Here is a 19,558-nt window from a genome sequence, read left to right on the forward strand (position 1 = left end):
GAAGGCTCTACCGAAACTTTTTTTATTTTTATTTATTTATTTTTTTTAAATTCTTTTTGACAACAGCTATCTGAATGTGCGGTGCTGCTTTTTAGAATTTTGAAGATTTTCCTCAACATCTGCACCTCTAACTTCATTCCCTCTCTTTCTTACAGTCCTAAATAGCATAATCCACGACAGCAAGGGCATCGTGCACATATTTATGAAAGTATCTTGTAATCTTTTTGTCATTGTTTGCACAAACAACATCAGCTGCCAGATCAAAGGTCAAGCCACCCAACTGATCAATGTTCAGACAGTCTACCCACATCTTGTGCCCAAAGTCACTGTGGACCATCTGACTCAATAAGATAATAGGAAAATAAGCATCGCTCAGTTTGGTTTACTTTCAAAGACTGCTCCACAGGCCATTGTCTGTTCTTTTTTTTATTTTTATGCAGGTTAGGGTTTTGATCATTGCCATTGTATCCATGGGCAAGGCACTCTACCCACTTTGCCCACGCTGGCGCATGAATAAGTGTGATTGTGAGTGTGAATGGGTGACTACATCCTTGATGTAAAGTGCTTTGAGTCTAAAATAACTGTGCTTCCGTATCAACAATAGAATATCATGCATAGAATATAAGCCTGATATTCATTTCATAATTTAGACTTTTACACTTTATTGTCCCCATAGAGCACTTGCCACTGGGGCAACCTTTCAATGTGAATGTGCATGCTTTGCTTGGTATGGGGGAAATAGGAAAACCCACCCACACTCGACGAGAACATGCCAGCTCCACACTGAAAGACCAACCCAGTAAGGGAGTCGAACTCGGGACTTTGCTCTAAGGCAGGGGAGGGAATCAGAATCAGGCAACATTCATTTGTTTTTACTGCACATCATGGTCACATCATGTGTTTGTTCTCCTGAGGGACATGACAACCACAATAGTCAATAAGTTAAAAAAAAATAAATAATAATAACTCATATCTTGTGAGCATTTCAGCACTCAAATTGTCTCAACAGAGCATGTCCTTTCAGAGTCTGCTGAAAGCCTATTGCCAAGCTAGAATGTTAAATATGAGATCTTAAACTTTATATCTCGAATGGTTGAATGAGCATCAGTTTATAATGTGTCACTAACTGTGGGAACCCCCTGCTGCAGCGGCATAAAGAAGGAGCGCTCGATCTTGAAAGACGCAGCAGAGGGTTCATTTCATCCCCCCCCCACGCCCACCACCCACAGCTCCAATTTGAAAGCCGCCTCTCTACCGGGAGAGGAAGGCTCTTTTTCGGTCAGATGGCGTGCTGCAGTCCGCCCCCGCCATTCTCCAGCCCACACACACAGCAAAAAAGGCAGCCAGCAACCAATACGGTGCGCCCGCGGAGGATTTCTGCCAGTGACTGTAGCCGACGACAAACCGGGGATTCACTCAACGCGCGAGGACGGTTTGGACCCAAAAAAAAAACAAAAAACTGCAAGGTAATCAAACAACACTCCACCGTGTGTTTTTCTCTCGGTATAACCTGGCGTTTTTGGGGTCGATTTTTTTGGTTTTATGGGGATAACTCAAACTATTTTTGTCCACCCGTGCGCGTCAGAACGCCGTAGGAGCTCGTGTCATCGATCGTTGGGGAGACCCGATCTGCGTAATCACGCGCCGGTCCCCTCTCAGCCAGTCCGTGTACCTGAGAGGAACAAGGTGAGGGCTTGGTTTTGCATACAGCGTAACAGATGTGCTTCTTCTTCGCATGCGTAATTGTAATGCGTAATAAAGCTACTTGGATTCCGTTACAAGCCATATTCTGTAGTGTGTTGTCTAATTTACACTATGGGTCGTTTGAGAAATGATGATGATCAAATGTATCTCTTCAAATTTGCTTGGCTGTAAAGTAAATACATGTAAAATGCAAATGCAGGTTTCTGTTCTTTGACATTGTGTTAGAAATTCTTGGTTTATTTAATTTGTGCATTAATTCTATACATAAAAATATGGGCAAAGTTGGTTCCAAAACACCTCATGGGTTAGATTTGTCAATTTCTCTGTTTCTAGGTGGAATGACATGATGTTGAGATAATACAATGGCAAAAAAGAAAAGAAAATTTGCGGTGTCTCTCTTTAACATCTGCAGATAAAGTGATTTGTAATTACCAAACAGTGGGCGGGGACTGTGGGAGATAATATGTGGTTCAAAATCAAGGTCGAACCTGGTCATTTGAGAAATTACAGTTGAAAAGAAATGGATAGGAGTTGGGCAAAAACATGTTGCTGAGCTTTAGAGATTATTTTGGACCATGTTGGAGTTGATTTTGTTTTGGTTGAGTTAGCCTCATTGTGATTTCATACAGAACCCAAGCCTTTTACCTTCAAACAATGTGTAAGTTTTAGTATTCCAAAAGAGTTTGAACAACTGTGAGTCACCTCTGTTTGCCGGTACCACTGTCAGGGCTTTTTACTCAAGGGTTTAAGCTCTCGTTGAGTGTAAGTGTGACTTTTGTGGGACGCTCTGTTGATGAACTGTGGACTCTTTAAAACGTGTGACAATCGGCCCCAGTCCCCCCCTATCCTGGTGGTCTAGAAGAGGTTGTTTAAATTGCTCCTTACAACTTAATCTACCCATCAGTCTCAAGCAGAGGTTCTCTTAACATTTGACACCAAGAGTCATGAAACTAATTGGCTTTCCAAGTACCACCAGATCTAAACCAGTGTTATTAAAGGTCTACTATTGGACTATGGAACTGTCCACTGTTTGTGCTCTGGTTCAGGACTTAAATATCCTACTCAAAATCTCCGTGGACGTTTAGAGTCATTGAAATAGCCTATCATGAGTTCATTAGGACGCACAAAAGAGGCTAATCAGCTATGTGCTAAATACTGACCACCACAGCGAAAATAAAATGCCAAATACTCAAAATTGTTCTTTACTTCCTGAACCCTTAGATGGGTGGGAGTAAACTAGAGGTAAAACAAAAGAAACTAAATCAACTCTCCTCGTTTCCTCTCCCTCCTCTTCAGTCTCATGATGTCTCTTCCTCGGACGCTGGGCGAGCTGCAGTTGTACCGGGTTCTCCAGAGGGCCAACCTGCTGTCCTACTATGACACGTTCATCCAGCAGGGCGGCGACGACGTGCAGCAGCTGTGCGAGGCTGCGGAGGAGGAGTTTCTGGAGATCATGGCTCTGGTCGGGATGGCCACTAAGCCTCTGCATGTGCGGCGGCTGCAGAAGGCACTCAGGGACTGGGCGGCCAATCCCGCCTTGTTTAACCAGCCCGTGTCCTCTGTCCCGCTCGGGGGGCTGCCCATGTTCAAGGTGGACGGGACAGGAGCGGGCCGCCCGAAGAGCCTGAGCAACGGGCAGCCTGGGTCCCCATGTGACAGGTGAGTGGGACTGATTCAATATTTTTATGTAAGTTTCATGAAATGTAAGGACCTTGCTCTCAAACCCTCGGTTCAAACAAGCAACAGTGTAAAAAATATGTAAAGAAAATGGACCACAGTTCATAAACGCATGTTGAAGCAGCTATAAGGAGAACAGGGATAGGAGAGCATCTTCAGTCAGCTGGCCCTGGCCTGGAGACTCCTGATGATTATGTCTTGTCTTTGTACATTGTTTGTTGCTGGCATTTGCCCAGGGACTACATATGAAAACTAGTTTCAATAGCTAAAACTGGCACATAATACGCATTGTCACTTTTCAAATAAATCAATGAGTTAAAAAATAAAAATTGTACGGCACATTTTGCCTGGCTTTCACAAAGATGATTTTTCAACCCACTGACAACCAGACACTGCATTTGACAGCTGACAGTGTAAAGGGGGTCTTTGCTCAAATCAATCCACGAAAGGCTGCTGGACCTGACAATGTCCCAGGCTTAAAGGTAATGGATGTTTTTGCAGACATTTTTAATCTGTCTCTCAGCTGGGCTTGTGTTTCCCACCTGTCTAAAAAGTCCCACCATTGACCCAGTGCCCAAGAAGCCGAATCCATCTTCAATGAACGACTATTGTCCTGTAGCCCTGACCCCCGTAGCCATGAAATGTTTCGAGCGTCTGGTTATGGCACACATAAGGTCACACCTTCCAGCCAAACTTGGACCAGCTTCAGTTTGCGTACAGGGAGAACCGCTCGACAGAGGATGCCGTCTCCACCCTGATCCACCGGGTTCTGTCACATCTGAAGGACAGGAACATGTATGTCAGGATACTGCTGCTTTACTTCAGCTCAGCATTTTAAACCATCCTTCCTCGACAGGTAGTGGAGAAGTTGCCATTGCTGTGTCTGGAGTCGGGAGTGTGCAGGTGGATTCTGGACTTTTTCACAGAGAGACAGTCAAAACAATAACAGTGAGCACAGGCTCACCTCAAGGGTGTGCACTGAGCCCATTATTGTTCACACTTCCTACTCACGACTGCACTGCCACTCACAGCAACAACCACGTCATTAAATTTGCAGATGACACCACTGTTGGTGGCCTCAAATAATGATGAGTCGGCATACAGAAGTTAAATGTGTAAATATGTTTGCAGTGTGCTTTACAATTATTTATTCACTTTTCTAACACAACCGATATACACTGTGTGATCTGTGGTGGCCAGAGATGCTTTAGCTATCTATCCGTTCCACAAGCAATTGTCTGGAACTGTTGCTCATTTAACAGTGTGTGTGTCTGCTGAGGGATCCTTCGGCCCTGGGTCTCTATACCCTGGCCGTCCATGGGAATGGATCTCTCCTTCTGTGGTTCTCCCCAAGGTTTCTCTTTTCTCCTGCCGGGTTTTTGAGTTTTTCCTTGCTGTGCTGGAGAGTCTAAGGACGGGGGACACCCACGCCGCTCGTCGCTACCTCCTATTGGACATTATATTTGCCATTATATTTACCTGAACTTTTAATTGTCATATTTATTGCACTGTTTTATTGCCTTGATGTTTGGTGCAGCCCTGTGAGGCGACTTCTGTCGTGATATTGGGCTATACAAAACCATTAAACTTGAAACTTGTGTGTTTCCAGGGAGGACCGGGCGTGTCTGACGCCCATGCACAGTGGCAGCCCCCGAAGCCCCTGCTCCCAGCCCTCACCCCAGCCACCGGACACCCACTACCGAGACAAGCTCTCCCCCATGGAACCCCACTGGCTCTGCCCTGACCAGGACAACAACTGCCCCTCCGGCCCGGACGAGGATGCACCCAGCCCCCCTCTGATCTCCGCCTGCCCCCCAGCCGGACCCTCGGCCTCCCCCGGCTCCTCCGCTTTGATGGTCTGGTCAGGGGGGCAGCTCGACCTGGACACAGCCAAAGCGGTGGTGGACGCAGTAGACAGACTGCTAAGGACGCTGCCTCGATCAGACCCCACAGAGGTGAAGACTCTGCTCAGGATGAACAAGAAAATGGCAAAGACCGTGGGACATATTTTCAAAATGGAGGCCGACGACGTGAACAAGGAGGAGGAGATTAGGAAGTACAGTCTGATCTATGGACGATTTGATTCCAAAAGGAGAGAGGGCAAGCAGCTCACGCATCATGAGGTGATGGACGTTTTACCGCCAAGCTACTACAATATCTAAGAGCGCTTAAATTAAAGGCTCTATACCTGATTTTTGTTTTGTTTTGTGTACAACAATGAAAGAGGGAGCATATGAAATCACAGTTTTTTTCACAGCAATGAGTTTTACTTTTCAGTAAGAGTCATTGTTACAGCAGTGCTAACAAAAACTAGTCTGCTTTTTTGTTACACGGACACTCTTTTTTCCCACCCATGGGCGCAAAACCCCGCCCCCCACCCTGATTTTCATTGTTGTGTACATGCCAGATGCTAATATGAATCCCAACATTTGATATGTCCCAGTAATAATCACACGAGGCTCAGCTAAACACATCGCACACCACAAGTAATTTATGCACAAAAGCCTAGCTTAGCCGCTAAGCTAATGCTAATAACAAATGCTAATGCAACTGAATCTTTCCTTTGACAGCTGATCATAAACGAAGCAGCCGCCCAGTTCTGCATAAGGGACAACGCTCTGCTGCTCAGGCGAGTCGAGTTGTTCTCCTTGGCGCGACAGGTGGCCAGAAAATGTGCCTACACCTCCACTCTCAAACACACCAGGTAAGATCGGCCCTCATGGCGCGAGGGTGCTTTTAAACAGAGTGACCGACGACCAAATGACCCCAGCGGACTTCTACTGATTGTCACTTTGTGTAATAAAGCTGCATTTCGTATTCTTAATTTTGCAACATCTTATTATAAAATGTATAAAAACACTTTTTAACGACTGCACACTGTAAAGCAATTGTTTATACATCCTTGATTATTTCTGTAACATTTACTTTCTTCATCATTTAGACCATGAACATGTTTAGTCGAGTTTGGACAATATATTTTGACACCCTGTATCCCTGTAATACTTCAAGACATCATACAGTTGATGTCAGTAACGCGGTTGCTGTTCTCCACTGGCAGAATGTTTGAATTCTGTCCTGGTGCATAAATGTACAGTGTATAAACTTGGTCCATTAAATGGCTAAAACACAATTAAAATACTTTTTAAAACGTGTTTTTGTGCTATTTGATGCCTCGGGTGCATGTGTGTGCTGCACCTGAACTCAGTTACTGAAAACAAACAAATGCTTATGACTCAAGGCCTGTGTGTAGCAGTTTTGTTAGTAACAGCTTTGATTATTATTACAAATCCATACTTTTAATGCCTTTGCCCAAAATATTCATCTCAGTGCCGTTAATGTAAATTCCTTCATCCAATCCTGACTTAACCAGACACAGTGATGGTGCGCAGTGTCATAAATCATTAGACGAGTTAGTAAAACTATGTCAGTGTTTACGAACTGATGGATAAAGTAGTGACCAATGCATTATAAATAACTCAACAAAGTCTTTGCTTTATGGGATAAACTCAAAATAAAATCCGTATTTCTAGCCAGAAAACGCTGACTTTTCTCCCTCCGCCTCCCGGCTGAATTTGCAGCTGTCAATATATCAAAGTAAATGAAACTTACTTGAAATGATTAAAATATATTTTCCAGTTTTTACTTATAAAGTAGCCGAATTGCACTTGTGTAATACTTGGTAGAGCATTCAGAATCTATCCATTTGAATGAAGATTGTATGTGACTGACAAGGTATTGATATTTTGAAATATTTTGCAGAGCAACTCCAGAACGACAATCTGAGAACAACATACTGCCTTTGAAGAGACCAAGACACGATGTACGTAGATAGATACTGTCATGAATATCATTGACACACTCTATGGCATTGAAACTGATGATCAACTCCAGATTTGTGTGGTGTTTAAGGTTTTGGTGCCGGAAAATTTGTCTCTTCTGGGCGGGGACGGTCCGGACAGTCTGAACCAACGGAACGATGAAGACAGTTTATCTGCAGAGAGTTTGGACAGTGTCTCACACGGTAAAGTTCAAATACTGACACTGGCCGCTTTATGAGGTACATCCCTAATGAATAAAATGCAATTATCTATGGAGTAATGGAGCATCTTGCTGAACAGCGGGGATTAAAAACACACACAAGAGGTCAACCTTAACCTCAGTATTAAAGGAATAAGCCACCGTTTTTACATACTGAGATATGTTCTTACCTTAGCTTTGACGAGTTCTTTAGGACCTGTCTGATCTTCACCCGTGCCTTCAATCACGTAAACACAGCGCAGACGGCGTTAGCATTTAGCCTCTCCCCCTCTCCTCTATAGCTCCAAAACAGGTCAAGATAGAAGCTACCAAGCTCTTCCACGTTTTCCCTATTTAAATATGGTTACGTGAAGTGTTACACTACAAAGTATAATGACACAAAATTAAACAATGTGCAGAACTCATCAAAGCTAAGGTAAGAACATATCTCAGTATGTAAAAACGGTGGCCTATTCCTTTAACATGTGCCTAATAACGCGGCCAGCATAGGATCATTTGGATGTTTGATAATAATTTCATAGCAATAACCAAGACTTTGTGTTTAAAACCATATTCAGACGTAGGATCGCAGTGCAACAAGTCGCCGTCCCCCCGCCCACACAACGACTCGTCCAACCACACGAGCTGGAGCCGTCACATGATGCAGCAGACTCTGATGGACGAGGGGCTGCGGTTGGCCAGGATGGTGTCCCACGACCGCGCCGCCAAGATCAGCCTGGCGCCCGAGGGGAACCACACAACAGGTGATCAATCTGACAATGACATATTTACACTGTGGAATTCATAATAAAGGGTTATGGAAAAGTTTACCTTGTATTACCTTGTGTTACGCCACTTGAGCTTCTAGTCATATTATAATGAATCCTCATCAACGGCCCTGGAGTGGTATTTTTTTTTCACACATGTTTCAGTAATATTGCATTCTGCATAGTGTTTTCTCTCTTCTGCTCTCAAAACACAAGCCGATTCAAGAGCTACAGTGGGAGGAAATGCTTGTGAACGCTTTGGACTTTCTCACATTTCAATAATAAGAATGGATAAACAGTGTCTGCTTAAACTAATACCACCAAAACAATTGCGTTTTATCATATTTTTAATGGCCATAACACGCAAACATTCACAGGACAGGGAGGAAAAAGAAAGTGAATCTCGCTGAACTGCCGCAGTTTTGTAAAGGGGAATGGTCCAAGATTCATCCTGATTGTTGTGAGCGTCTAATCTGCAACTAGAGAAAGGCATTTATTGCTGCAAAAGAAGGGTCCGCCAGCTTTTTATAGGGGTTCACTTACTTATTCCACACTGTTATGAATGTCTCAGGTTTTTCTGCAAAACATCTTGATAAACTTGTGAATTCATCGTTCTATTGATGCTAGCACGTTGTCCCTTGTATTAAATAGCTGGCTGATCCTTCTTTAGCAACAACTGATTTCCTGCAGCTGCAGATTTGACGCTCACAATGATCAGAATGAATCTTGAACCATTCCTCTTTACCAAACTGCTGCAGTTCAGCGAGATTTATGGGGTTCAGCTACTTATTCCTCCCTGTCCGGTGAACGTTTACGTGTAAACTAAAAAAATATGATCACATGTAATTGTTTGGGAATGTGAGAAAGCGTTCACATACATTTTCCTCCCACTGTTACATAGAGTAATAAACCATGAAGTTTCCAGTCAAGACCCCTTCACTAATGTGTTCTGATCCTTGGCTTGTTTGCCTGTTGCAATTATTGTTTTTAATCTCATTTCCCTTTTCCCAGCAGCAGCAGCAGCAGCAATAATAGGTTTACACCCTGGTGTTATAATTACATGGTAAAATGTCCTGGGGTATCTTCTAGTCACATACTTAAAATGGTATAGTGCTTTTATTAGCTCTAAGTTTCCCCTTATAGCTGCACGTTGATAGAAACGTCGATAAAACACTGTGGTGGGGAACATGGCACTTCCTACATTTGTCAGCAGGGCAAATACACAGCACAGCGTTGGACCATCGAGATCCACATGCTCAAGGGAAAGCTTTGATCAGGACTAACTCAATTATTATTTAGAGGAATAAACTAGCTAGTATTTACCTTTTCTCATAAGCACCGCTCATAATACACGCCCAGGACCAAATCAAGGAAGTGCAGAGAACGAGCACTCTGGGAAACTCAGTGGTAGGCTTTGTATGTAGCCACAGCTGCCCTCGTGGAAGCGCAGCTGCCAGTCGGGATGCCTGCTTAGCTTCAGATGAGATTGGAGAGGCCAGTTTTAAGTCATACTACAGGAAACATCAAGCATTGTACAAATGTAGTTATACATGGATGAACAAACAAAGGACGTTTAAAGTACTTTTTGATACTGTGGCCATAGATATTCTAGCTAAAATAAGATAAGATAGGACTTTATTAATCTCACAATAAAGTGACTGAACAGCTCTCAAGAACACACAGGGGGCGCAATTGTCAGGAATAATGTGCATTTTCAGCTAATGTCTGGAAAACAGGTAAAGTGCTCTAATTAACTAGGCAAGGCAAGTTTATTTGTAGAGCACAATTCATACACAAGGCAATTCAAAGTGCTTCACAGTTGCATAATTATATGAAAACAAATACAATCAATAAAAACATCAACATAGAATTAATCAATTACAGTAAGAGGCAAGAGTGTAGATAAAATACTTTCAGTTATATGCATTTTTAAGTCTTGTTTAGATTCGCTCTCTCTTGAGAACTATTTTTAAGTCTTGTTTGGACTCGCTCTGTCTTGAGCACTAACTAAGCCCTAATTCATGACTAAAACAGGTATCGCTTCATTTGATTGAAAAGATTTGTAATGGAGGCACTTTTAACACAACATCCAGCAGATGTAGCCTATTAGAGAACAGTAGTGTGGTTAAAGGCTCATTGAGTTAGACACCTAACAATATGAAAACCTATGACTGAGCCAGTCATAGGTTTTCATATTGAAAATCTCATTGACAGTGCTTCCCCCCGTAACCTTTACTGCAACGATGAATATTTGATAGGCCGACAGCTTGAACTGGAGTGAGTCAGGATCGCGCCGCCTCCGTTTGAACCGCGCAGACTGAAAATTACACATCTCACAACCTCACACGAGTTACAGGGAGAGAAGTGCATAAACTGCAGAGAAGAGAGACTGTGCCACAGTCCCAGAATAGTCTCGCAATACAAAAGCACCTTACACTACCAAACTTTATCACTGGATGCACTTTTATAAATCAACACAACACAATGTTTTTTTCTTGTTGGCAATTATTGCAATCAGAATTGTAGTCCAGGTTTCATGTGTGGTTTGTGAATTTTATACATAGCCTATAATAAGACAACAAAGACTACTGGCTGCATGCAATAGTTTGATCATTGCAAAGATGTTTCCCCTTATGGTTGTTTGCTAAATAATCACTTTTTAATATTTCATCTTATTTAAAGGGACTAATGGAGTTTAAAAATGTTAAAATTAAATATTTCCTTCCTCCTACATGTTCCAGCCATGTCCTAATGTGTAGAATGAGCTCAGACCTGTTCACATCTGCCTCTAAAATCCTGCACTGTCACTCAAAAAGTTGTCAATTCGGTCCGAAGTGCCGTCATGCACGAGCTTAATATAGAAGCTGCAGTTACACGTAAGACCTGAGGTGGCAGTAGTGAGAATAAAATGACCAACTTACATCTAGTCTCTTTTAATGGGCAAAGGCAGCGTTTAACTTGTGCCAGTTTTTTGTTTCATGTGGATAAGCCCAGAAATGATAGAGATATTGGACCGTTTTCATGTGACTGTCTTGGAGGTCAAAACACTAGCACGCTCCATGTTCCTGCATCGTCTCGAGTTAAGCAAAAGTCCGGCCTTTGGTCTTCTGGCATATTCTCTTCAGACGGGATTGCCTCTGAAATATTGCAAGTGTGAGCGGAGCTGATGTGTCACAAGCTAGTGTTAGCTAACTATAATTAGCGCTTGTTAAAGAGCTTGGGACTGTGTCTTCAGAAGTGTTTAGAATTCCTTAGTAATAAACTGATGGAGATTTCAAAATGTTAAATGCATTATTGTTGATCCTGGAGCGTCTTAGAGATCACTGTGATGGAAAGTAAAGGCGCCATATTGAGCACTCATGCAGCCGCTGGGTCACTACAACTTCAAATATGCACAAATATCAACTTTATTTTCACATAAAAAGTTGCGTAATTAACCTTTAAATATATCTACATGTAGTGACCACTTGTAAGGCAAGGCAAGTTTATTTGTAGAGCACAATTCATGCACAAGGCAATTCAAAGTGCTTCACAGTTACATAAATACAAGAAAGCAAATAGAATTAAAAAAAAAAATCAACATAAAATAAATCAATTACAGTAAAAGTCGAGAGTGCAGATAAAATACTTTCAGTCATATGCACGGGCAAAAAGAACTGTTTTCAGCCTGGATTTGAACATTGTCAGAGTTGAGGCCTGTCTCCCTGTTCCAGATTTTAGCTGCATGAAACTGAAACGCAGCCTCACCGTGTTTATTATTGACTCTGGGAACCACCAGGAGGCCCCTCCCTGAAGCTCTCAGGGCCTGAGGTGGTTCATACGGCACAAGCAGAGCTATTTTAAATTCTATTCTCTGAGTGACAGGAAGCCAGTGCAGAGACCGGAGCACTGGACTAATATGGTTGTAATTTAGCTCTGTAGCCTATATTCAGTCGTTCTCATCAAAGTGTCTTGAATAGGAACACTGTATAGTCTCACTAGCCACAACGCCTCAATGCATCACTAATTCTCTTGTCTCAAAGAAATCAACTACCTGATATGGAAGAGTATAATATGGTTACTTTGCCGATCACTAGACCACACAGACGCTCGGAAACGGTTCATTATTTGTGGATAATAATGCATTTGTTTTCAAAAAAACGACTAGGTGAAATTGGATAATTTCCCAAGGCACACCAGACAATATTTCACGGCACAGCGGTTGAAAAAGACTGGTCTAACCTGCTGGAGACAAATGCATGGATAAGTCTCTCTAAGTCTGGTTTTGACACTATTCCTCTGATCTTAGCAATGTTTTTCAGATGGTAAAAAGCTGCTGATGTTATTGCTTTGATGTGGCTGTTTAAGTTCAGGTCTGAGTCCAGACCTGAACTAGACTTGTACTAACTTTTTTTTTTAAAGATTATTTTTAGCCATTGATACTTTATCTATGGACAACGTTAGTTTGTATCCTTACCCGGGACTTGGCGTATTTTTCCAGTAATGTTTGTGTAAACCAAAAACACAATAAAGTATTGAAGAGATTCACAGAAACTGAATAAGTTCAGCATTTTTATTAACAGTGAATTTCATGGTTTCCACCGAGCATTGAAAAGCATTAAAATCATTAAAAACAATCATTCAACTGTGCCAAAAGTAAGGCCTTAAATATTTAAAAAGCATTAAACCGGATTCACACTGGCATTATCTCGGGTGACCACCTCCTCAAACAGTGGTGAAAGTGGGAAACGCCAAGTGATGCGGTGGGATATGGAGGGACAGACATGGTCACAAAATATTCTACTGTGGAAAGTTAGGACACAATATACTACACTTAATGCAAAAGCAACAAATCAATGCATTTGCCATTTCTAAGCATTTGGAAAGATTAGATTGAGCAGATGAACGGAGGAGCATTTGAATATTCAACACATTGGGCACATTGATGAGACGATCAGACGTTATGTGGCTCTTATGTTCACATTGTGTCACCGCGGTCACTGGCCTCCACCTCAGCACCCGCATGGGATCAAAGTGTTACGCAACGTGACCTTTTGTCCTTTGAGTTACAACATTAGAGAAGGGGGGGACGGCCGTCTTACCGTAGGACAAGTGCAGCTGCGACAGAGGAGAGTGGAGACGGTTTGCCGAAGGAGGTAGACGTAGGTGAGTGGGCGATCGAGGTGGTGTTGGTGTTGGGTGCAGGCGGGGGGAGGAGAGGAAGTGCTCCGTGGGTGGAGTGCTCAGGCGCCCCCTCCCTGTGACTGTGGCTTTGACGTCACGCAGAGCGGGCGGGTATGAAGCGTGGGCACAGCAGAGAAAGAGAAAGGTGGAGTAAGAATCAGAGAGACAGAGGGACAGAGAAGTGTGGACAGCGTGCTTTATATCAGTGGTGCATATCTGCTGTGACATTAAGAGCACTTGCTTTGACTCATAATAGAAATGCGGTATTTAACACAGAGTTTTGTTGATTCAAATGTTGATCACCAAGCAGAAATCTAAACAACTTAACCACTTTGACAATTAATTATGGCTTAACTTAACTTTAAAAGAAAACATGGACAGATCAGAAGCTACAAGTGAAAGGGTTTTTGCACGAACCGCTCTTTATGGTGAACAGTTTGAACCGGATCTCAGTTGTGAAAAGAGACGGATCTTTTTTTTTTTTTCAGTCAATTTGACCCAGAACTTCCCTCGAACGGACACAAGAATCAGCCCAACAACGGAGCAGGCGACACAAGTGAAAGCAAAATGACCTAGAAAAATGATTTGTCAGACAGTTACAGCCTCTTTCTATGAGTTTATAAGCAAGATTTTATTCACAAACTTGATTTTTTTTACAGTTCCATTGTCATTTTAGATGATTTGAATAAAAAAACGGTGCCTTTTATCCGTTACATCTTAGATAGAGTGTTACTACCTACAGGGATATGATTTCAAATACTAAGATGTAAAATATCAATATTGAGGCGCCCAAAAAGTACAGAATGTTTAAGGTCTGTTTTTTAGCCCTGTGCATGATACTCAGTTTGTTTTATGTTGAATAACTTTTCTAATGCCCATTTTGAGAGAAAGAAAGAACAGAGGGAGAGAGTAGACTAAAAGAAGAGAGGGAGTGGGTGGGATGGGCGATCGGAGGCGTGGGAGGTAATTTTCGGGGCGTTGCTCTGAGTCACGGCGACAGATTAAGACCGGAGTGGGAAGAGAAATGGCACAGTCGTTTCATACCCGCTCAAATGTCCAGCGCGGAGAAGAGAGAGGGACATATGTTTGATCATTGACGTCTGTGCAACTGTTAATCTGTAAATTCACTCTACTCGCAGTGTGCACGGTTTGTGTTTCGTCGGGTGTGCTACATAACAACTAAACAAAATATCATTGTGTTGTTCAGTTTCAGAGAGAGTACAATGTCTGCAAATTATTGTTTTTGCACTGTTTGGTAATGCCATACCCACATCACAGGATGCAACAATCAATTGACAAATCACAGAGGCTTCTGCCAGCACAGCCTAAAACAAAAGCACCTGGTAACTTAAAAGGTTGAAACTTCCACAATGTTGTCGACCGCCATATAAATTCATGTTGAGCAGCTCTTCTTTATTTCATTTTTTAAGGATCCCCAGTTGTCTTTACCAAAGTAAAGATCCATGATTTGAACCGCCTTGGACCACCTGACGTATGCCCTTAAAGACATGCAATGTGTCTATTCCATTCCTGTTATTAGCATTGGCCATGTTCTCTTCAAACCAGCTCCTCTTTGACTTGAATGTTTACTGAAAAAATTGCCAAATAAAATGGATTTTGTTTTGCAAAGATATTAAATTGCGTAGGCTACATAATAAATCCACCAGAGTGTTTTCAACTTTGTGCGAATGTCAGTTGTATATCAGGTGTTTCAGTGTTGTCTTCCCAGTCCCCTCAGAGCTGCTGAAGCCCAATGGAAAATCCCATTAAAGATCTGTTTTTAGAAAGCAGCCTCTGATTGGCTAATTATGAAGCTCCGCTTCAAAGTAATGGATGGCGTTGTAACATCCACCAGCTCAATGATGATTGACAGCTCTTGCTATATGTGTCTGCCTAAGAGCAGCATTAGCATTAGCTGCTGACACTGCGAAGCTACAAGAGAGAAACTGAAGCTGATGAGACCAACTTGACAGGGATGGACTTTATGTCAGTCAAGGACTTCATGTTTTATGGAAGCTTTCAAAAGATTGTACTTATACAATTTTTTTGTGGAGAGTCTTTTTTTTTTCTTCTGCTGTTCGCTCCTCCTGCCTTTCACTACATTTTCCCTAAATATTCGGCATAATTCTATTGTTGAATTTCAACATTTAATGAGAGTGAAAAGTCTAAATAAGTCATGTATGCACAAAAGGGGTTGTATGTAAAAAAAAAACTACATGGTACAATGTTGGTACAGGTATGCGCACACTTGAGTAAAACTTTTGCACTGTACAGTGTAGGTCAAGCCGATACTTTCTTACTTTTTCAGACTATTGTAAAGTGATGACTGTTTGTGGTGGTGTTGGGCGAACCACGATGACTTCATGAGCGTGGGAGAATTTCTTGGAAAATTCCCCTCAAGCTTTAGTTTAAAAACAACTGGTTACATCACAGACATTTCTGACTGTATTAGTTAAACAGCATATTTAACCTTCTAGTAAACTTTGGGCCAATGGCCTGACAATGACAGGGTTACCCTTCAGGATTAGTACTCACTTTTTTCATAATTTTATGGTTTACTGATAGGATAGACGCAAAATGTCATTTAGTGTTAGTCAAGATTTGGTTAAATAATATTTTTAGTTTTTGTTTGGCTAGTTTAAGTCATTAGTAGAATTTCATCCTAATCCAAAATTAATGTAGTCAACTTTCCGCTCATTGGTCTATATTCAAACACTCTATAGATTTAATGATAGATCTGTTACTTGGGCATTGAATGTATAATATTCTTTTGATTTTGTTTTTATTGGTCAATGAAAATATTTGGAGACTGTATAGTTTAGTCATAGCTTTAGATTCATTAACTGCTTTTAATTTAGTCTAAATCCAATATTCGTCAGCAAAAATATTACTTTGACTAAACTGAACTGTAGTAAAGTCCATAATTCGAGTAAGGTCTAAAGTTATTGGCTGATTTTGTTGAGAAACATTTTGGAAAACTTCTACTTTACTGAAAAACAAATCACTCATGTATAGCAGTATACACCGACAGCCCAGAGCTCTATGATTACTATGCTGCCCAGGCTCAACTGGCATGAGCAGAGGTCAGGCCTTCACAAAAACATTCGGCTAGTAAAGTTCTGAGTACTTCACGGGGAAATATGACGATTCCTTGTGCATATAATCTGACTATTAGTTTCTATGGACTTCTGGTGGTGATGTCATTTCGCGATAGATCTAGATCTCATCGTTAGAATGCTTGATCTTAAATGATGTCATTAGTCTTCTGAGTTTATGTGTAAGTGAAGCACTGTATTTCCTGACCAGAAAGTCGACAGACACACATCTGCACACTCTGAGCGGCACTTTTTATTCAGTACTTAATTTCTCACCAAATTTACGGTGGAGAAATGGAAGTTATCTCTAACATGAAGACGGAGATACCACAAACTGAAGTGACCTCAACGATGGAGGCATTGATCCCAGAAGAAGTTCACAAAAGTGAACTCACTGTTTTGCACGATCTGGCAATAGTACATGATCTGCATGTACAATTCAGAGAGGGGAAACATGTCGGTACATCACATGAGAAAATCTTCCAGATGGAAGTGCATGTGGGAGATTTTGTTGGGTCCGGCTCCGGGCCGACCAAGCAAAAGGCTAAACTACAAGCCGCCAAAGACGTTGTGCACGGGACTGTAGAAGAGCTGTGCAGCTCTCTCAGTGGCAGACTGAGACACCCTCAGTGCAGGACGGAGCGCTACCGCAAAGCCTTCATCCCCACTGCTGTCAGACTGTACAATAAGACTGTGAAGTAACGCCGACTGTAACAAGTGAATTTCTCCTTGTGAGATTAATAAAGGTTTATCTTATCTTATCTTATCTTAAGAACTTAGGAAGCTCCCAGTGCCAGACAACGTGACTCCCTATTGGTTAAAGCCGCACACTGATCTGGTGGACCCTGAGGAAAGAAAATAATTCTTTTTTGACAAAAATCCTGTCAGTGCCTTGGTTGAAGTACTTTCCATTAGACATAAAGACAGATTATAAAGGCAACGTCGGTTGGCACACAGTGGAGGTGAGCGTAGGTGAGATGACGCTTCAAGCTACTGCCCCCCACAAGAAAAAGACTGCTAAGTTCATGACAGCTGCACGCATGTTGGAAATGATGGGCTTTGGGGAGCAAATGAGAACGGACAATCTGCCTCAAACATTCCCCCCTCCATCCAGACCAGCCCATTCTCCCAGGCCAGTAAAGCAGACTCTGATGAAAGGGACAAGGACTAACCCATCGAAGTTATCAGATGTGTCAGTGGATAGAACCATCCCTGATCCTGAACAGTATTCAGCTGGATGTGACTCTGTAAGTCTTGCTGAGGGTTCTTTTCCAGAGGTCTCCACATCTGAAACAGAACAGTTTGTCCAGCTGAAGACCCTATGCCTCAAGAGGCCATGATTCTGTCAGCAGAGGTTGTAACCAGTAGTACAGACACCATTAATCCACCAGAGGGGTCTGTACTAGAGGTTTCCACTTATGAACCAGAACAGTTCTTAACTCAACGGACCATACCTGATCCTACAGAGATCATTCCCATTGAAGACACCATCCCAACAATGGACTTACTGAAACCAGAGACCACGAACCTAGAAGAGCTTTCACCTCACCCGGACCCTGTAAGTCCACCAGAAAGGTTTAGGGAGGACTTCCCTGAATCAGATGCTCCAGGCACCATCCCTGTGGACCATGTCAGTCTTACAGAGAACTGTATCCCTCCAGAAGACTTTATGGAGCCACAGGCTTCTGCTCCTGCACCTGAACAAATCTAATTTCCAATGAATATCCCAAGTCCTGGGACTAAGGACTATCCTTATGCAGCAGATGAGTTCATCATCAAGCATTCCCTAATGTCCAGTAGTGTCCCAGAGCCCCACAGTGCTCCACGGCCAAATGAACAAACGGAGGACAACAGTTCCTCATCAGATTTGGTTCAACTGGACCTTTCTGCTTCAACAGAGAGTTAATCAGAGGTGTCAGCTCAGCTTCACAGCTGCTCTTACCTGGAGAAAAGCGTGACACCAGAATCCTCCTCAGCAGCAGCCCACTGTGTTGTCACAGCCATGGTCAAGAAACTTCTGAAAAAATCCCCAGCGTCCCCTGACGCTGAGCTACAAGTCCAACTTGTTTGTCGACTGGGAGAGGTGGAGCGAAGAGTCCTGATCGCCGAGAACATTGAGCTCAGAGCGAAAGAGCTCAAAACAATTGGCAAAGCAGCCGCTAAAGGCTTGCTGCTGGAGTTTGGCTGTGCCTCAACCCTCTTCTTAGGTAGTGAGGAACAGTTCATCGAGGCCACAGTCAACCATCTGCAAATCCACCTCAGGATTTCACAGAACCATCCTCCCAAAACGAAAAAAGGAAACATCTTTTCAAGAGCCTTGAAACAGATGTTCAGAAGAAACACAAGCTCTCCAGGTCCACTCAGTGACTACCTGTCATCTGGGCCACACATCTAAATCCCAACACAACAGCCCAAGCGTTCATCTTCCAAGAATGTTCCAGGTTTTTTGGGGTGAAAGAGCCACTAAATGCATAGTTTATTTAATAAACATAAGATACAGTATGTAAAGCCTCTTTGCACTTTTTTCGCACAAAGTTATTTCAAATTTCAAATACAGACTATATATTCATGTGAGCCAAACTCTGGCTCTTCCAGAGGTTATAAAACATAATTGAGACCAAGACCAAACCTGAGATCAGATCTAGACCAGAGACCAGTCCAAGTCCAGTCCAGACCTGGGCCTGACAAAAGTCAAGATCAGACCTTAATCAACAAAATCCGGGCTTGCAGTTTGCATGATGTCGCTTTAATTCTTTGATTTGTGGTTAGTGCATTCTGAATCGAAATCTATTAATAATGCTATAACTATTACTTAATGTGATGGGATAATATGTGTGGTAAGTATTTATCATAGTTTACACTAGTGAACTGGTCAAGAAGAAAATTTTAAAAAGTGAAAACGTCATTGATTGTAGGTCTGTCTTCTCTCCACAGACACTGACAACCACAGACGAGCTATGGTCGTGTGCAGAAGCAGCAGCCCCTGTGTCACCAAAGAGGAGTCCAACCATCGGGCGAAATAATACAAACAAAACATCTTCTTCATTAGACCCCACGTTTCAGGGAACTTTTTTTCTGGGGTAAAGGGATCATAAAGGTAATGTTTGTACGATGCATTGCACCCCAAGTGGTTAA

General features: G+C 42.4%; 1 protein-coding gene across 1 annotated transcript; it reads left to right on the forward strand.

Annotated features, from left to right (window-relative positions):
• The first annotated feature begins 1,197 nt into the window (after window positions 1–1,197).
• Window positions 1,198–19,558, forward strand: nab2 (NGFI-A binding protein 2 (EGR1 binding protein 2)). Its single transcript, XM_079582515.1, has 8 exons — window positions 1,198–1,686; window positions 3,001–3,363; window positions 4,991–5,504; window positions 5,952–6,085; window positions 7,141–7,201; window positions 7,291–7,402; window positions 7,977–8,162; window positions 19,358–19,558. The coding sequence occupies exons 2-8, from the start codon at window positions 3,005–3,007 to the stop codon at window positions 19,444–19,446; spliced, it is 1,455 nt and encodes a 484-aa protein (XP_079438641.1). The 5' UTR covers window positions 1,198–1,686; window positions 3,001–3,004; the 3' UTR covers window positions 19,447–19,558.

This window comes from Gobius niger (assembly GCF_951799975.1).
Source record: "Gobius niger genome assembly, chromosome: 24".
Taxonomy (NCBI): Eukaryota; Metazoa; Chordata; class Actinopteri; order Gobiiformes; family Gobiidae; genus Gobius; species Gobius niger.

Bases quoted from the DNA above. Each gene is read 5' to 3' on its own strand.
- nab2 (XM_079582515.1), top strand. From the start codon at position 3,005: ATGATGTCTCTTCCTCGGACGCTGGGCGAGCTGCAGTTGTACCGGGTT. The intron at 7,202-7,290 runs GTACGTAGATAG...GTGGTGTTTAAG, and splicing joins TGAAGAGACCAAGACACGAT to GTTTTGGTGCCGGAAAATTT. The intron at 8,163-19,357 runs GTGATCAATCTG...TTCTCTCCACAG, and splicing joins CGAGGGGAACCACACAACAG to ACACTGACAACCACAGACGA.